The 16,242-nt window shown below is 36.3% G+C and overlaps 3 protein-coding genes across 3 annotated transcripts; 1 reads left to right on the top strand and 2 right to left on the bottom strand.

The window, feature by feature from the left end:
- Positions 1 to 1,962: 1,962 nt before the first annotated feature.
- On the top strand, positions 1,963 to 8,882 carry LOC149732176 (uncharacterized). Its single transcript, XM_089883499.1, has 10 exons — positions 1,963 to 3,387; positions 3,462 to 3,678; positions 3,904 to 4,589; positions 4,646 to 4,857; positions 5,199 to 5,277; positions 6,079 to 6,218; positions 6,554 to 6,695; positions 6,991 to 7,158; positions 7,776 to 7,891; positions 8,609 to 8,882. Exons 1-10 carry the CDS (start codon positions 3,347 to 3,349, stop codon positions 8,788 to 8,790), a joined length of 1,983 nt encoding a protein of 660 aa, XP_089739625.1. The 5' UTR covers positions 1,963 to 3,346; the 3' UTR covers positions 8,791 to 8,882.
- Positions 8,767 to 11,745, bottom strand: LOC149732175 (uncharacterized). The gene is made up of 5 exons (XM_089883509.1): positions 11,064 to 11,745; positions 10,743 to 11,004; positions 10,203 to 10,426; positions 9,842 to 9,943; positions 8,767 to 9,578 (listed from the first exon to the last, which is right to left on the bottom strand). The coding sequence occupies exons 1-5, from the start codon at positions 11,086 to 11,088 to the stop codon at positions 9,526 to 9,528; spliced, it is 666 nt and encodes a 221-aa protein (XP_089739635.1). The 5' UTR covers positions 11,089 to 11,745; the 3' UTR covers positions 8,767 to 9,525.
- A 142-nt stretch (positions 11,746 to 11,887) lies between these two features.
- LOC149732174 (aldo-keto reductase family 1 member B7-like) lies at positions 11,888 to 16,161 on the bottom strand. The gene is made up of 8 exons (XM_089883507.1): positions 15,880 to 16,161; positions 15,366 to 15,533; positions 14,666 to 14,782; positions 14,006 to 14,086; positions 13,723 to 13,946; positions 13,425 to 13,590; positions 12,825 to 12,907; positions 11,888 to 12,086 (listed from the first exon to the last, which is right to left on the bottom strand). The coding sequence occupies exons 1-8, from the start codon at positions 15,949 to 15,951 to the stop codon at positions 12,038 to 12,040; spliced, it is 960 nt and encodes a 319-aa protein (XP_089739633.1). The 5' UTR covers positions 15,952 to 16,161; the 3' UTR covers positions 11,888 to 12,037.
- Between the last annotated feature and the right edge of the window lie 81 nt (positions 16,162 to 16,242).

The following is a 16,242-nucleotide window of genomic DNA, read 5'->3' as shown; positions in this document are numbered from 1 at the left end:
TTGTATAGTGGGGAAAGATGGGACACTTAAGCACATATTGCCCAATATTTCCCCAATCGAAATACGGTTTTGGGTGATAGTACGAATTATTACTATCATATAGTAGTGTGGGGGAAGATGGAACACTTTGTTCGACGAGAAAAATCTTAAATGTTCTCTTTTGCGGTTCCCCATTTAATGATAATCAGATAAATAATGTTACAGAATTATTCGACAGTATTTTCACGACTTCATAAAGCGCACGTCAAAACTGATTACTGTTTATAAATCTTAAAAAAAATATGTTAAATAGAAACTTTATTTTTTGAACAGTAAAAATGGGAAAAGATAAGGTGCTAATTTTGAATGCTACTTTATGGTAAAGCCGATGAAATGTTGAAGTTTGCGAGTGTGAACGATTAAACTATAGTTTTATAGATTTATAACATGAACTTGAATATTTCGTACAGTTCGATTTTGTCTCATAAAACTAGTATTAGTTTTGTGAAAAAAAAAACTGAGATAATAAGCATAAGGAAAATAGGCAGGGGTCAATATGAGTTAACTTGGGATAAAAACAACTACAAAAATATCGTTTTAAAGTTATATATATAAACTTTACATGGTAAAGAAACTAGCTCGGCCGGTTAATTTCGCTAGGTTAACTACAAGTTTCAGAATACTGTTAGTGTAAATATATTTCAATTTGGGGTCCCATCTTCCCTCACGTAATTTTGTAGGTTTTTATAAAGCTGAACATCCTGTTCTTGCAAGTAATTTCCCACAAATTTTTTAAGCATGTTTTATTTAAACGGCTAGTCTTTAAATTCATCTCTTCCACTCATTACAGAAAGTATTTTCTGCATGTGCAAATTGTTTTTCTATCAGTATCATCAGTGTACAATTCATATACTCGTCTTCCGAAAGTGGTATGCAAAAGTTTACACTATTAACGTATTCGAGTTACACGTCTCAGACGGAGTCCAGATGATCCACTAACTACGAATAATAAAAATATTGGACTTGCTTTAAAACGAGCCCCCCGGTTAACGGTATTTGTATATTGTGTTAAACGCATTATCACAATCAACGCAAAAAAAGAAATAATATAACCGTTCGGATTATACGTTTGCGTTGTAGGTTAGCGGCCTTATATTCACCATGTTTTTCGGACAACACTAAAAGGAGGGACGGTGGGAAACTGAATACTAAAAGGAGGGAAGGGAGGGACGGAGGGAAGGAGGGAAACTATTTTTACCTCAATTAAGTGGAGGGACGGTAGGGAAACTGGTGGAGGGACGGAGGGAAACTATTTTTTACCCAAAACGAGTGGAGGAGCGCTAGGGAAAATAGTTTCGCTCCGTCCCTCTACCATTTCCCTACCGTCCCTCCACTTATTTTGGGTAAAAAATAGTTTCCCTCCGTCCCTACGCCCATTGGGTTTAAGCAAAGGAATTATTGTTTCCCTCTGTCCCTCCATTTTGCTACCGTCCCTCCTTTTAGTAACGATACTTTCCCTCCGCCACTCCCTTCCCTCCTTTTAGTATTCAGTTTCCCTCCGTCCCTCCGTTCCCCCGTTCCTCCTTTTAGTGTTGTCCTTGTTTTTGTTAGCGCGTGGGCCACTGGTTGCACATGTCTGAATTTCTAGTATATACCTACTTGCAATCAAAAAATTAAAACATAATAAAGTCTATGTTTTACAATTTTTTTTATATATTCTTGAAGAAGAAGCATTCATTAAACTAAATAAGATATAAAATTTGAATTTTCTTTAGTATTTTAAAAACTAGAAACGATCAAAGTTGAGTGAATTTTTTTCTTATTGGAAATCCCATGCATTGTCGAAACAGCCGAATTTGTTTTACTCCAGCAGTTTTTTTTCACGCGATTTTTTTAGAAGTCGTATCGTTTTGGCAAACTTTGATGGTACGTTTAGGTTATACATTTGAGCATCTCTATCCATATACAAATTTTTATTTTTCGTTGGTATGCCATTTTAAAATGCAGTCACGGCCCACGGGCACCTGGAGATAAATTACGAGACGTGGCTTATTCTAATTTCAGTATGACATAACCCTATTTGTGGCGAAAGTACAAAGTTTATGGTAATTTTTCTGTTGTAATAAGTTTAAATGCATTTGTAATATTTATCGATAAAGTTCCTACAATGACAATTATTGCTCGATCAATGCCAGGTGACTGAGTTTTGCCAAGCGTTTTTATCTCTTAATAATAAAACACTTCTTCATACAATAACATACTTTAGGTAACATGTTAAAAACAAAAAAATAAAGCGTACAATATTAAAAGATCTAACGTAAGCGGAAACGATGCAGTGCTTGAATCAGAACATAACCTGTTTTATAACAGTTTGCCCCTTCACGAGAAGATAAATACGTGGCACACATTCATATGCATTGCTTTTATTTTTATTGATTTTCAATGTCGTTGGTTTCAGTAGATTCGCTCTTTTCATTCTTTGTAGTTATCACCTCTTTCCACAAGGCGAAAAAATACAGATCGGTCATTGATACTAACAGTTCGAACAAGCCCACAAGAACCAGCATAATTTGGCAAAATATGACAATTTCGTACATTCCGGCAATTTGTGCTGAAGTTATCTCAAATGAGGGCAAGCTTACAGCCCATGTGAACGTAGTTAGGAACAAAGCCATAGAAAATATACAGTTTGAACAACACAATGTGAAATATAAAACAGTGTAGTTAGATTCGACAAAAGTCAAACTGCAGATAAGCTTGGGATTGATATTGAACAGGTCCCATTTTTTTATTTTGTTGTTCAAGAAATCAAGCATCACCGGAAGAAGGAACATAAAGCCAGTGAACAACCCTTGGCTTGCATGTGATGTGCATGAGTTAAAGAAGTATCCACATCCAACTGATGCTTGGTCGGCTATTAATTGAACCACAATTCCACACAATATTGAAACCAGGCCCATTATTGCATGAAATTTGACTGCTTGTTTGTGTGTTTCTTCAGGAGATAACAGATTAAGGCGAGAATCTGGCGCTGGTACTTCCCTACCCACACCCATCCTCTCCTCTATGACAGGTTCTACCACATTTACGACTCTAATCTTCGGTATTTTTATTTTCCCTGGCATTTTTGCGGCTTAGGTTTCAAAATGTTTGTCTGCTTTTCACTTTGTAATTTGTTTCTAAGGTAGTAAGTAACTATTTATGACGTCAAAAATAAGACAATGGAATACATGGTGACTTATTTGCATACTTTTTAAAGTGCATTTGCGTTTGTATATAACTAGGGGTGTAGTGTTTTGTATTGTTTTGAATCTCCAATCTATGTTTCCAAGATTATCATACTTCTGACTGCTCCGATAGTTGAGAAATGAATAACATTGTTCCATCCATGGTGAAGGAGCGCATTCGGTAAGTTTTTATTCCATACATAACGAACCTAACGATAGTATACCAAGTTAACTTAAAACTTTATACATTGTTAGGCTGATCAAACCAAGTCGTCCTCAAGCGCCGACTGAGTATAATTTACAGTACAAAAAATGGCCGCTGCGACCATTTACTTTGGATACTTTCCGCGTAGTCAAAAAACAACCGAAAAAAGAACTCATAGAACATAAAGACCCGATTACACAACCTACCCATGGTCTTTGCAAAATGGGGAGCTTTAATTCAGACTACCCTTGTTCAACAGCTTCATCGGTGAGATTATGACTGTTTTCCTATTTAATGTATAATATATTCTATTACAGTGTCGCGGAAATCTGTCTGCGACAACGGTGCAAAATATATTTTCACAAAATACATAAATAAGTAATTGAGTTGGAATTTTATAAGCTACACATTGCATTTAGTTTGTTTTATAACTATATTTTTTGGATTTTTTGTATAAAGCTGACCCTTCATAAAACTGTTTGAAACTTATAGGATGGTCTGCCAACGGCCGCAGTCGAAAAACGGCAAAACAAAACCAACGATTCTATTGTCGCGCTTCCTCCGTCAATCGACGTGGGTGAAGTTATAGACGAAAGTCTTTCTTCTACTTTGCGCACCCAAACTGCGAAAATGCACGAACGACAACCTAAACAAAAATCCCCACGAAAACCGGGCAAATCCAGCGGAAAATATGCAAGTAAGAATCGAGAGGGACGAAGCGGTTCAAGTTTTCAAGCAGTTGAGTCATTCCCACTTGCCCCGGAAGAAGAGTTTTCAGCCAAGTTACGCCATCTTACAGCGTATTCGAATATCGCTTCAACCAAAGGCACATTTTCTTCTTCTGGCACTTCTCAGCCACGTAAAGGCCGAAACAACCAAAGCCACCGCAGAAAACATGCTTGGGGACGAGAAGAAGACCCGAATATTCGCACTGGCCACCAAGGTCACAGCATTGAGCCTACAAATACCATACCAGGGCATACTTCCCTGGTTTCTACGCCTCGTTCAGTTCCAAAACAACGAACAAATGATAAATTGAGGTTAGGCGATTTATGCAAAGCAATTGATTCAATGAACGAGGACGGTCGACAGTGGGCATCAGACCAACCACCGAACACGGAGTACCTTCAGAATCTTCCTTCTGACAACTCGCTGGATAAAATAAATCCGGTGCGAAGGTAATTTTATCATAAAACTTCAATTCGACGGCTTTATGTAACTTTTATTGTTTCAGTGAATCTATCATACTGAAACCGTTTGATCAACAAACCAACGACTTGCCAAGGACGCCTCAAAAGTCGTGTAAACATCTTGTCAGTAAAGAAGGACGACGAAGCAAGCCTTTCTCAGTTGACTCTGTGGGGGAAGATAGTTTAAGACAACTCTACAGCAACATACCTCCGAACGATTTGGAAACTCTACGAAAAACTTACAAAGGCTTGCTTGGTGGGTTTATCAAGGTATATATTTGGCTGGTGTTGCTAATTAACACAGCCACGCATTTAAACTGTTTAATTGCAGTCAAACAAAACACTTGCGTTAAAACGACCGCAAGTGGCGTGTGAGAATAAATACGCGTTTATTCAATTATTCATTCATTTATTTGTTCATTCAAATCGCAATAAGTTGTAAGAAGGGGCGTTTTAAAATTGTGAAAATAATGTCGAAAAATGCTGTAACATTTGTTTTGTTCATCATCAAATTGGGTGCCGCAAAGGAAGATTTTAGAAAATGTCTCAATTGCCCAGCGTCCCAACTTACCCCACCCACCTATATATATTTAACAGGCGCTGGCGAAGAACACGGAGATGATAGACGGAAACTCTTTGCAAGTTGTTACGACGACACAGATCATATCAAAGAAACGTATAAGTTGATAATAAACCTAGATTTTGTGTGCACAGTTAATGTGCATATATTCCTCATTCCCCACTATGTTTATGTTTGGCAAGATGTCAATCGTATACCGGGGTGAAGTTGGGTAAGATGGGAAGCATTAACATTCTCTATTAAAGTCCCATTTGATGGTGAATAAAGAATATTTTAGAATCATACAATCGTATCCACATTACTATAAAATAATCTTGTTAATTGGCAATAACACGATCAGAAAATATGGAATTTATTTGCCCGCGGTATCCCATCTTACCCCACATTACTGTATTACAAAAATATCTTAAAATTGGGAAATAATTATTGATACGATTGAGCAAAGCAAACCTTTTTGTGGTTTGATTTTTCACGTTTTAGCTTAAGTAATTATTGGCTGGCCTGTACGTACGTTTGCCCCTTTCTTCAGCTGCCTACCCACGTTGCTTGATTTAGTCATTTTGATTCAGGTTTGGGGGAAAAGTGATACATTATGTTGCATTAGGAACTGCACCGCCTACGTAAAGGTCTTAATGCATCGTTCTCTGTATTTTAGTGTGCGTTTACATATAGTTGGATAGGGGGAATACGGGACACCTTTAGCATCTAATATCTGAATATACTGATAGTTAAAAACGGTCTATGAAATTCATAGAAATAAGGTTTTATAATTCTTTGAATGCTGTTTCAATATTACCAAATTGGACGAGGAATTAGAATAAAAAGGTGTCCCATCTTTTCTCACCCTATTACATAGCTAAAATAGCGGCAATTTTACCAAAATGCATCATGTTTCAGCTTTAAAATCAAGCAGGGCTGGAACTCAAGTTACAGCATTGATTTTAAAAACTGGTACGCCAGTCATTACGACGATGTGCGATCAAAATGTGCAACTCAAACGAATGAATCAACTGATAAAGAACAGCTTCTAACTGAAGGTATTAACGTTTTCATTGCTCCTGCTATTTACAAAGTTGCGTTTTATTGGGTATTTGACACAGAAGTTGTATTACCGATCTACGTTCGCATAGTATATTCCTTATGTACGAGTTCACTATATTAAACCGCTTTTGCTTGTGTAAGCGCACCGCGTGACTCGGTGTTTTGATCGGTTCAGTATAACCGAAAAATCCGGAGTTTATCGCTTGCTGCTACTATTGTAAGTGGGCTAAAAGTGTTTGAGGCTCCGTCTTTTAATGTTTATGTACTAATAAAGTTAAAAAAATTGTTCTTTTTTTTTCATTTGACATTTGAACACATCATATCATTGTAGGTCCCCCGTGCAGCGAATGTCCTGTTTCTAAATTACAAAGTTGCCCACAAGATCAACTACAAAGCAGCGGGGCCGAAGATCCGGAGAAAAAAGTAAACTTTCATGGAAAAACACCGGACCCACGTGTTGCTGAAAGAGATAGGTATGTTATTAGCAGTTCGGTATTACTACGTTGGAGCTTTGGAAAAAATCTTGCTGTATAATGTCCATGAACAAAAAGTAACTTATCATTATCTATAGGAAACTCACGCAGTGGCACATTGTAATTGGTTATTCTAATTGTCAACCGTAGAAAAACAGACACCTAAAGTGTATATACGGGAACACCCATGTCATAATTTCAGAATTGCCCCACCACGCGAGGACAACTATAGTAAAATTGAATTTATCAAGCTTCCCCGCCACACAAGGTTAAGTGACATTTATCTATTTATTAGACTAATAAAAGAAGCCGATGATATCGAAGAAAAAGAATTTCAAGCACTTTTTGGACCCAGTGGCAAAATGAAGATGAATATGACGTCATCAAGTACTTTCAAAGCTCACAAACCTAAACCACCAGAGGCGCCAATCTGGGCGAATAAAACGATCGTTTCACTGGGGAGGTAATGACTATACAGTACAACTTTTGTGGCAAAAATTTTAAATACTCTGCCCGTGTATGTTTGGATAACATGCATGTTTGATGTATTACAGTATGTACCCCAATGTCTAACCGCTTGTGTTTAACGGTTGTTTTTTTTTTCTCCTTTTTGTTCTTGTTGTTCGTTTGTTTGTTTATCTTTACAATATTTTCTTTAAACCTTATATCATTTAGCTGCATATTTATCATTATACAAGATACTTCTATATGAATCGCATAGTTGGCGATTTTCATTTAACTTTATTAACTAAAAGCCGACTATGGTGCGCATTATAACGCAAGAGTTGTTACGGTTACACCAGGGCACAAAATGAAAAAGTATTACATTGATGAAATATACTAGGTTCGATGGTAAAGACTGCTACTATTGTGGGGGTGTGGGTCCTTGAGCAAGAAATTTACCGAAAATTGCTCAACCCATTGATCACCAATGTCTTGCTTAAATGACATACGTGTAAACTCGTTGGCGAACATTAGGTGTATTAACAAATAAATCTCTGTACATATAACGAATTTTGATTACCTGCCACGCATGAATAAATAAATTCATTCAGATTATTTATAAGTTTTTTATTACAGCGGTCATTGGAACTTGCCAATGAACAAAGGAGAAGAATGGAAAGTTCAAATTCCCGAAGACTGTAAAGTTCCTGTTGGTCAAAAACCGGAATACAAAATAAGAGTCCACAATGATGGTATATAAGTTAAATCATTTTGGATATTTTAAATTATCGACCTTTACCAAAAGCCCTTTGTTTTTTATGAAATATTGACTAGAATATAAGCTACTATTTTTACTATAGTACGGTGGGGAAACATGGGACACCTTTTCATTTTATTTTCTTGCCTCATTTGATAGTAAACAAAAAACATTTAAAGAATTATAAAACCGTAACCTCACAACTCTCATATAGACCGTTGTTAATTGTTAAAAACATGATCAGGATATTTTGACATTATGTGCTAAAGGTTTCCCTTCTTCCCCCACCCTATTATACATTTTCAGTAAAAATAAAAACCGAAAAAATCAGTAAGACTTAACCGTGTTTGGGCAGGAAATTAAAGAAAAATTTAAAACAAACTATAAAAACAAAAGGATAATTATATCTATACACAATTTAAAATTCGGTGAATATAAAGTCAAACATATAGTACTGTGGGGGAAGATGGGACACCTTTAACACACATTATCCTAATATCCTGATCGTGTTTTAAACAATTAACTCAGGTCTACGGGAGCTGCGAGGATACGGTTTTATTATTCTTTGAATAATCTTTGTTTACCACCAAATTTGACGGGGAAATAGAATAAAAGGGTGTCCATCTTCCCCCGCCCTACTATATACCGATTTTAGATATCACTTCTAATAAAAAAAAACCTCCCGAAACAAATATATTTTTGATGTTTTCAGCCAAATCCTCAGATGTTCCGATGACAGACCTTGAAAGTAATGAGAAAAAGACTGATCGCACCAATAGCGATCCTTTTATTGCTCTTTACTACCCTGATAGAAGAACTACATCATCCTACGTGTCTGAGTATATGAGAAAATTTCATCGCTTCCCGGTGCAAAAGAAACGAGTTTTGGTTTAATATCAGTCAGTGTAATAAATTCATTCGCCAAAAGAAAGCTGTATAAATATAAAGTATTAATGTAAATAATGAAAAAGTCTTTATCTATAAAGGGGTTATTGGAAAGTGGGACGCTTTTGCAATCTATTTTTCTTCCCACTTGGTAGTAAACAAAAACATTTAAAGAAATATAAAAACGTATCTTCATGACTCACAGACTGTTCGTATTTTTTTTAAAACACGATTAAATATTTGGTTATTATGTCCTGAAGCATTGCCTACTCACTACACGTTTTGACTGTATTGAGTAGGCCATGTCTGAAGTTGTACCATTCCCCCCCCACACCACTATATGAAAAAAGACAGCAATTTAAAATAAAGAACAACGTTTTAAATATAAATTACTAACTAATATTAACTCAGCAGTTCGTCTGAGTAATAAGAATCATATTTAATGTTTTCTAACCAAGTTTTAATCTTGTTTTCATCGGTGTAAAGATCCGTGTTATTTTCTTCTTGTAAACAAAATGTCCACAAGTTCTCGCGTGTCAGCACGTTTTGTGCTTTTTTACTTTTGGTGGGGTAACGCAGTTGCTGGCTTGTCCTGTCTGATTTTGCGATTTTAGTAGTTCTCATTTGCGGCACATGACTTAATGTGTTGTTCTGCAGCAAATACGTAATCGTCTCAATGCTAGTCATTGGTTTCTTTGATGCCGCCACTGCTGTGGCGTGCTGCAATGGCGGCCGGGCTGATTGTCATCTGAATTCGGTGTTGTTGTTCTGAACTCGAGAAGCTGCGATGTTGAAATCTGTAAAGTTTGGTTTCTTACGATAAACCAATGAATTAAAAATTAATATATATAGTAGGGTGGAGGAATATGAAACATGTTTTCATTCTCGTCCTATTTGGTAGTACAGTATATTAAATATATTTACGGAATTACTTAACCGTAGCCCCGCGACTATAAAATGGCGTTGTTAATTGTTTAAAACACGAAATGTGAGATTTAGATTCTAACGTTATATGATCTTACCCCACAGTACTACAACTCTGGTTTAATTAGCAACATACTTTTGCTTGTAACTTCATTGCGTTCCGGTCTTGGTTTTGCCATTTCTGATGTCCTACGACGACCATTTGTCGACGACTGCGGACGGAGACTGTGCTTTACATCTAAAATCATTCATGTTGAGTTAAACACTAATAAAGTTAAACAAATAAGTAGGGTGGGGGATGAGACACTTTTACACATTATATCCAAATATCCTAATCGTGTTTTAGACAACTATTAACAACAGTCTATGGGAGTCGTAAGAAATACGGTTTTATAAATCTTAGATTCTTAGAATGTTCTTTGTTTACCACTAAATAGGATGAAAAGTTAGAATGAAAAGGTGTCCCATCTTCTCGACCCACCCCCCTACTATCTTACGTTTGTCTGGTTTAGCAGCAATGCAGGAAAACTTTGGCAAAAAGGTTTGTGTATGAGTGTCCGGTCTGAGGTTTTGTTTCACAAATGAGTAACTACATTTGGCTGCTGTTCCTCTGTACGGTCCATCACTTTTACTATAATTCATGAACAAGCTTGTTCGGTTCGTATCGAGGTTGCCTCGTAAACCAGGGTGCTGCGGCGTCGGTGCAGATTTCGGTCTGGATCTAAAAAATATGCACTTCTGCTTAGGAAAAGTGATAAAAACATGTATGTACATGTAGTACGTAAGTTAATATGGGACACCTTTAACACATAACATACAAATATCCTGACCGTGTTAAACAATTAACAACAGTCTTTTAGAGTTGCTAGGATGTGGTTTTAAAATTCTTTGTGTTCTTTGTTTACTATAGTTTATCAAATGGAACAAGAAAAAAGAATGAAGATGTTCCCCCACCGTATACCATAGGAACATTTTAATCAATTTACATATAGTCGATATCGCTTCTAAAGCAGTGCATTATATATAAATATTCATACTTATGATCATGTAGTAGCGCTTGGGTTCCATATGCTGCAATAACAATATTTGGTTCGCGAATGCGTCGCCCAGTGAGTTCACCAGATGAAACGTACGCAGATTGTGGTAATGTTGTAACACAGTCTCTACCACTGTAAACCCCAAAGCTTGAATCTGTTGAGTACCCTCGTGCTCGCAACCGTGAAATAAACTGCCGTTGTGCAAAACTTATACGAGGAGTTAAACGGCCCGACCTCAACGGAAGAGCTGTAGCTGGCCGTTCTTCTGGTACAGATTTTGCTTAACCATATTTCTAGAGAAATAATTACTTTAACACTTACCGACATTAAGGCCAAGCACTGGCATGTTATGGTTTATGCTTTAAATATTTCTTCGCTCTTCTTTCCAGTTATTATTTTCTATTATTAAAACTTCAACCAAATGCATTTAAAAAAGCGAAACTTATAAGTCCTATAAAAGGGTTGCCTTCCGGAAAACTGTTCCCTCCCATAGGTCTTTTGTTTAATAACTCTCATTTTGATTACTCGTTGTCCTTCAGACACGTGAAGTGTCTGTACAACAGTGAAACTTTCTTTCATATGGCCACTTACTACGTCTGAGTGTTTTATTTATGCGTTGTACTTTTAAACCAAGGTAATATTATTTCAAATGCTTCTTATCAATATTACCTCTTAGCAATACTTTAAACAAAGATCAAATATTTAATCTAACAATCATGCTTCCGTTTGCAAAACCAAATAAAACCTGCTTTACATAAATGTTTATATCTGCAATGCTTTAACTTTGATAAGATTCAGTAAGAGCCACAACCCCAGAGTAAACGTGTTGTACAACCTAGGAGTAAACGTGAATTGAAATGTTTGTTTACATGATACCGACACCGTTTGAAAGAGATAGCTCATATTCGTAGTCAAATACTATTTCTGTATATTTGATAAGCAAGGCACTTTTCGTAACTTTGAAACAGTTTTTTTACCAACAAACTCTAGGTAGGTCACGTTTAGCCACATATCGCAACATAATGGTATATGCTAAAGAATAAGATTGCCAAATTAACATTAATGTTTTGATCATTACTATTGCCCGTTTTACTTTCCAGCTATATTTACGTAAAACAGGTATACTGGATATTTTTTCTCACGATTTAATTTTAATTACTCTCGAATTACACATTTTTCAGCTATACATTAAAGTTCGCATGAGCAACCATCGCACAGGAAAACTTAAAACTTTCTTAAATTGACAGTTCTGTTTGAAATCATTGACTTGCTACGATCGATGTCGAAATGTCAGTTTATTCTGTGTAGTTTGGACGAAACGGCCAGTACTTAGCATCATTCGTTCTGCAATGATAATGGCTTAATACCAAATCTACATGCATCTCATTTGTTCATGTTAAAATACTTCCCGGCGCCGTGGCGTATAGTGGTTAGCGCGCCTGCCTGTAACCATTAGGTAATGGGTTTAAGGCTCGTCGCTGCTACCATTGTGGGCGTATGTGTCCTTGGGAAAGACACTTAACGGCAATTACTCCAACCCACTAATGGGTTGTCCAAATTATCAGCCATACATAAAAAAAATGAAAAAATCCCCCAAAAAATAATCACCCTCAAAGTAACATACATGGTAACTCGTAAGCTGGCACGAGGTGTTAAACCCGTGTGATAACGACTGTCGTTTTCCAGCCACGCGAGGATAAAGTAAGTTACATTCATTTATTCATTCATTCATTCATTCATTCATGCATGGTATAGTGTGAGAGAAGATGGGTCATCTTTCCATTCTATTTTTTCTTTTCATTTGCTAGTAAACAAAGAGAATTCAAAGAATTATAAAATCGTCTCCATCACGACTCCCATACACCGTTGATCTTGTTTAAAACACGATCAGGATATTTAGATTTTGTTTGCTCAAAGTGTCTCATCTTACCCCACACTACTATATATAGTAATTTTATAGTAGGCCATGGTTGAAGGCTATAAAGATTCAATGGGGTCGATCGGTTGGGGGATTAGGATTTGAATATAGGACAGTTTGACGAAGATTTAGTAATGAAAGTTATTTTTATTATTATTTCTTACATATCCATTCCACAAGCTCTCCAATTCTTGTCAACGCCAGCAATTAATTTCATATCGTCATCAGAAAGTTTGAAATCAAATATCTGCAAAATGACTAGTGTGAGTTTAGCAAGATATTGACAAACAAACTTTGAGCAGCCGAAAAGAGATTTAAGAAGGTAACCAATACAGTGAATTAATTATTAACCGGTAGAGCAGCAGTTAACGTCGCAAAAATTAACCGTCAGCAGTAAATATTTACTTATGTAGAAGTAGGTGTAGTAAAATAAAACGTGTTTGCCGCTAATGCTTTAAGTCTGCAAGAAATCTTCTGGCAAATATTGTAAGTGTGAAATTAAAAAAGATATCTTGCCAAAAAAATTATGCTTCTTGTATTAGCAGAAAGTTCATATTATACAGCAGGGTGGGGGGAGACAGGACACCTTTAGCACGTAAAATCCAAATATCCTGATTGTGTTTTAAACAATTAGCAACGGTATAGTGAAGTCTTTGGGATACGGTTTATAATTCTTTGAATTTTCTTTGTTTACTACCAAATGGCATGAGAAAGTAGACAAAAACGGTGTCCCATCTTCCCCCATTTTACTATGTATAATTTACTTGAGCATTCTCTCTGATTCGGTGTGGTTTAACACTTTTAGGAATCACAATGACGTCACGCTGGATTTGAAACCGCAGTGCGACTTGGGCCGCTGTTTTACCAAGCCTTTTCGCTACAGAGTTTAACGTTGGATCATCTAAAACCACCGGTTCTTCAGGTTTTCCCCTAGAAATAAAAAAATATAAATCAACAAATGTTTAGAAAAATTTACACAATCTTCTTTTGTTTTAGGCAATAATTGAACTCTAAATAAACTGCAAATAAAAACATTAAACTTAATTACAGTGTTATATCTACCATGGCCGTTGTGCAGATCCAAGGGGACTGTATGCTGTAACTTGAATTCCTTTCGACTGAAAGAATTCAATTCTCTTCGTATCAGCCAAATATGGATGTACTTCCATTTGATTGACAGCTGGTACAACTGCACATTCCTTCAACAGCCGACTAACTTGAAACTCATTGAAGTTTGAAACGCCGATGTTTTTAGCCAAACCTTCTTTGCACACGGACTCCATGGCCTGTTAGTTAATGTAAGATTATGACAGATTGTTGCGAGAATTTCTCCAATGATATTAACCTTCCAAGCATCTACGTAATCCACATCGGTGTAGAGAAATTTGCCGTTTTCGTCCTTCGGTAAAATCTCTTTTCCAACTTTCTGAAATTATACAAATATTTGTTACATACTAACTGAATCAATGGACCGTTGTTGTTACCACACACAGAATATATAAGAATCCAAGTATAACTATCTTTAGCATATCTGCATATCTGCAGGTTAAACTTAAACAATGTATATTTGCAATGCTGTGACACGCGCAACCACTCATATATAGTAGGATGGGGGAGACGGCACATCTTTCCATTCTATTTTCTCGTCTCATTTGGTAGTAAACAAAAAACATTCAAAGAATTATAAAACTGTATTCTCCCGACTCCCATAAACCGTTGTTAATTCTTCGGGATTTTTGGATAATTATAAAACTGTATTCTCCCGACTCCCATAAACCGTTGTTAATTCTTCGGGATTTTTGGATATTATGTGCTAAAGGTGTCCCTTATTCTCCACCCTACTATATATTTAAGATTGCAGCACAATATTTAACGTAAAAACTACATTATATGGTTAACGGTTCAATTAATAAAAAAATCTTACCTGCTATAATTTACATTCAACTTTTATTGTTTTATGCAATTTTCAAAAGAAAATGCTACGTGTCAAAATACACATATATACCTTCATAGACCATGGCCAGTGCATAAGGTACAAGTCAACGTAATCAGTTTTCAACAAGCTAAGTGTTTCAAGGAGAGATTCTCTGACGTCATCAGCCTCGTGAAATGTGCTCCAAAGCTGTTACACAATCAAATGTTATGTTGTTTACACAGTGTATATCCGTTGAATATTACAAGTCATTGGCTGAAAAGAGAAAAGAGACCGACGATGTCAGTTGAGTCAAACAAACGGTAAATCTTTTATTAAACAATTGGAACTTGATTTTGTCTGTTATGTTTTCGTATAGCACCAGGTCCTTACTGTATTTCTTTACACAAGAATCGTCCAACTGTATGAGCTCCAGGTCAGGGTCAGATTCGCGGAAATTATTACAGTAATGTTGTTTAAGTATAGTAGGGTATGGAAAGATGGGGCATCTTTAGCACATTATACTCAAATACCCTTATCGTGTTTTAAACAATTAACAACGGTCTATGGGAGTGTGAGGATACGGTTTTATAATTCTTTAAATGTTCTGGTTTACTACAAAATGGGACGAGAAAACAGATTGAAAGATTGTCTCATCTTCTCCAAACCTACTATGTTAACCTGTGCATATTATGAATACATATTATTCCAACTACCTAGTTATTTAGGTTAAACTTTACACACGTTTTTGCTGCAGGCGAAATATCAAAGAATCTTCAACGGAAGTTCTTACCTTACTCGTAATGAAAATATCTTCACGTTTTATTATTCCTTCTTTAATCTTTGCTTCAACTGCCTCTCCGATTCCTTCTTCGTTTTGATAAACCCAAGCACCGTCTATATGACGATAACCCTCATCGATGGCGAGTTCAACACACTTTTTGATTTCTTCCTTTGGTGTCTGATGGCCAATAATTTTATTTCGCTTTATATGCGACGTGTGCAGTAAAACACAGCCTATGCGCAATAATAGATGTATGCAGACACTTAACACGCATGCACGTTTTATAATACTGCATATATAGTAGAGTGGGGAAGACGGGACACCCGATCAGCACATAATATTTCATTATCCTGATCTTGTTTTAAACAATTAACAACGGTTTATGAAAGTCGTTAGGATACAATTATATATTTCTTTGAATGTTCTTTGTTTACTACCAAATGGGACAAGAAATGGAATGAAAAGGTGTCTTATCTACCCCACCCTACTACTTGTATTGTTGCTTAAACGATCTTCTACAAACCTGCCACGTTCCGAATCCCAACAAAGGCATTTTTGCCCCTGTATTTAAAGTCAAGCTTTCTGTGTACGGCATGTTTAATATGATAAGTTCCTATTTCTATTAAGTAATTCCTAAGTTCCTATTATTAAAATTCCTATTTATACGCAGCTATTCAAGTCACAATAAGATACTTAAGGAAACCTGTTAACCGGGCTTCAAAAAGCTGTTACCAGTATTGAACGAGCCCAAGTTGTTTTTTTATTAACGGACTGTTATGAACACGCAATGCTGAACCAATGTAAACACATCGTATTGATCCGGCCATGCTAAGCATACAGCAAACAAAGCGGCAAACATGGTTGTCTTGCCACAGTCGGGTTGTTG

The sequence above is a fragment of the Ciona robusta genome, chromosome 8 (genome assembly GCF_009617815.1).
Source record: "Ciona robusta chromosome 8, ASM961781v2".
NCBI classification, from domain to species: domain Eukaryota; kingdom Metazoa; phylum Chordata; class Ascidiacea; order Phlebobranchia; family Cionidae; genus Ciona; species Ciona robusta.
Note: the sequence above shows the minus strand (reverse complement) of the source record. Positions and strands in the feature narration are given on the sequence as shown.

Excerpts from the sequence above, each read along its gene's own strand:
- LOC149732175 (XM_089883509.1), bottom strand. The coding sequence starts at position 11,088 with ATGCCAGTGCTTGGCCTTAATGTCG. Across the intron at positions 10,427-10,742 it reads GCGCTACTACATGATCATAA|ATCCAGACCGAAATCTGCAC; the intron begins GTATGAATATTT and ends CATATTTTTTAG. Across the intron at positions 9,944-10,202 it reads TGCTGCTAAACCAGACAAAC|ATGTAAAGCACAGTCTCCGT; the intron begins GTAAGATAGTAG and ends GAATGATTTTAG.
- LOC149732174 (XM_089883507.1), bottom strand. The coding sequence starts at position 15,951 with ATGCCGTACACAGAAAGCTTGACTTTAAATACAGGGGCAAAAATGCCT. Across the intron at positions 13,947-14,005 it reads ATTACGTAGATGCTTGGAAG|GCCATGGAGTCCGTGTGCAA; the intron begins GTTAATATCATT and ends ATTAACTAACAG. Across the intron at positions 12,087-12,824 it reads AGAGCTTGTGGAATGGATAT|AACGAATGATGCTAAGTACT; the intron begins GTAAGAAATAAT and ends TTATCATTGCAG.
- LOC149732176 (XM_089883499.1), top strand. The coding sequence starts at position 3,347 with ATGAATAACATTGTTCCATCCATGGTGAAGGAGCGCATTCG. Across the intron at positions 3,679-3,903 it reads CTTGTTCAACAGCTTCATCG|GATGGTCTGCCAACGGCCGC; the intron begins GTGAGATTATGA and ends TGAAACTTATAG. Across the intron at positions 7,159-7,775 it reads ACGATCGTTTCACTGGGGAG|CGGTCATTGGAACTTGCCAA; the intron begins GTAATGACTATA and ends TTTTTATTACAG.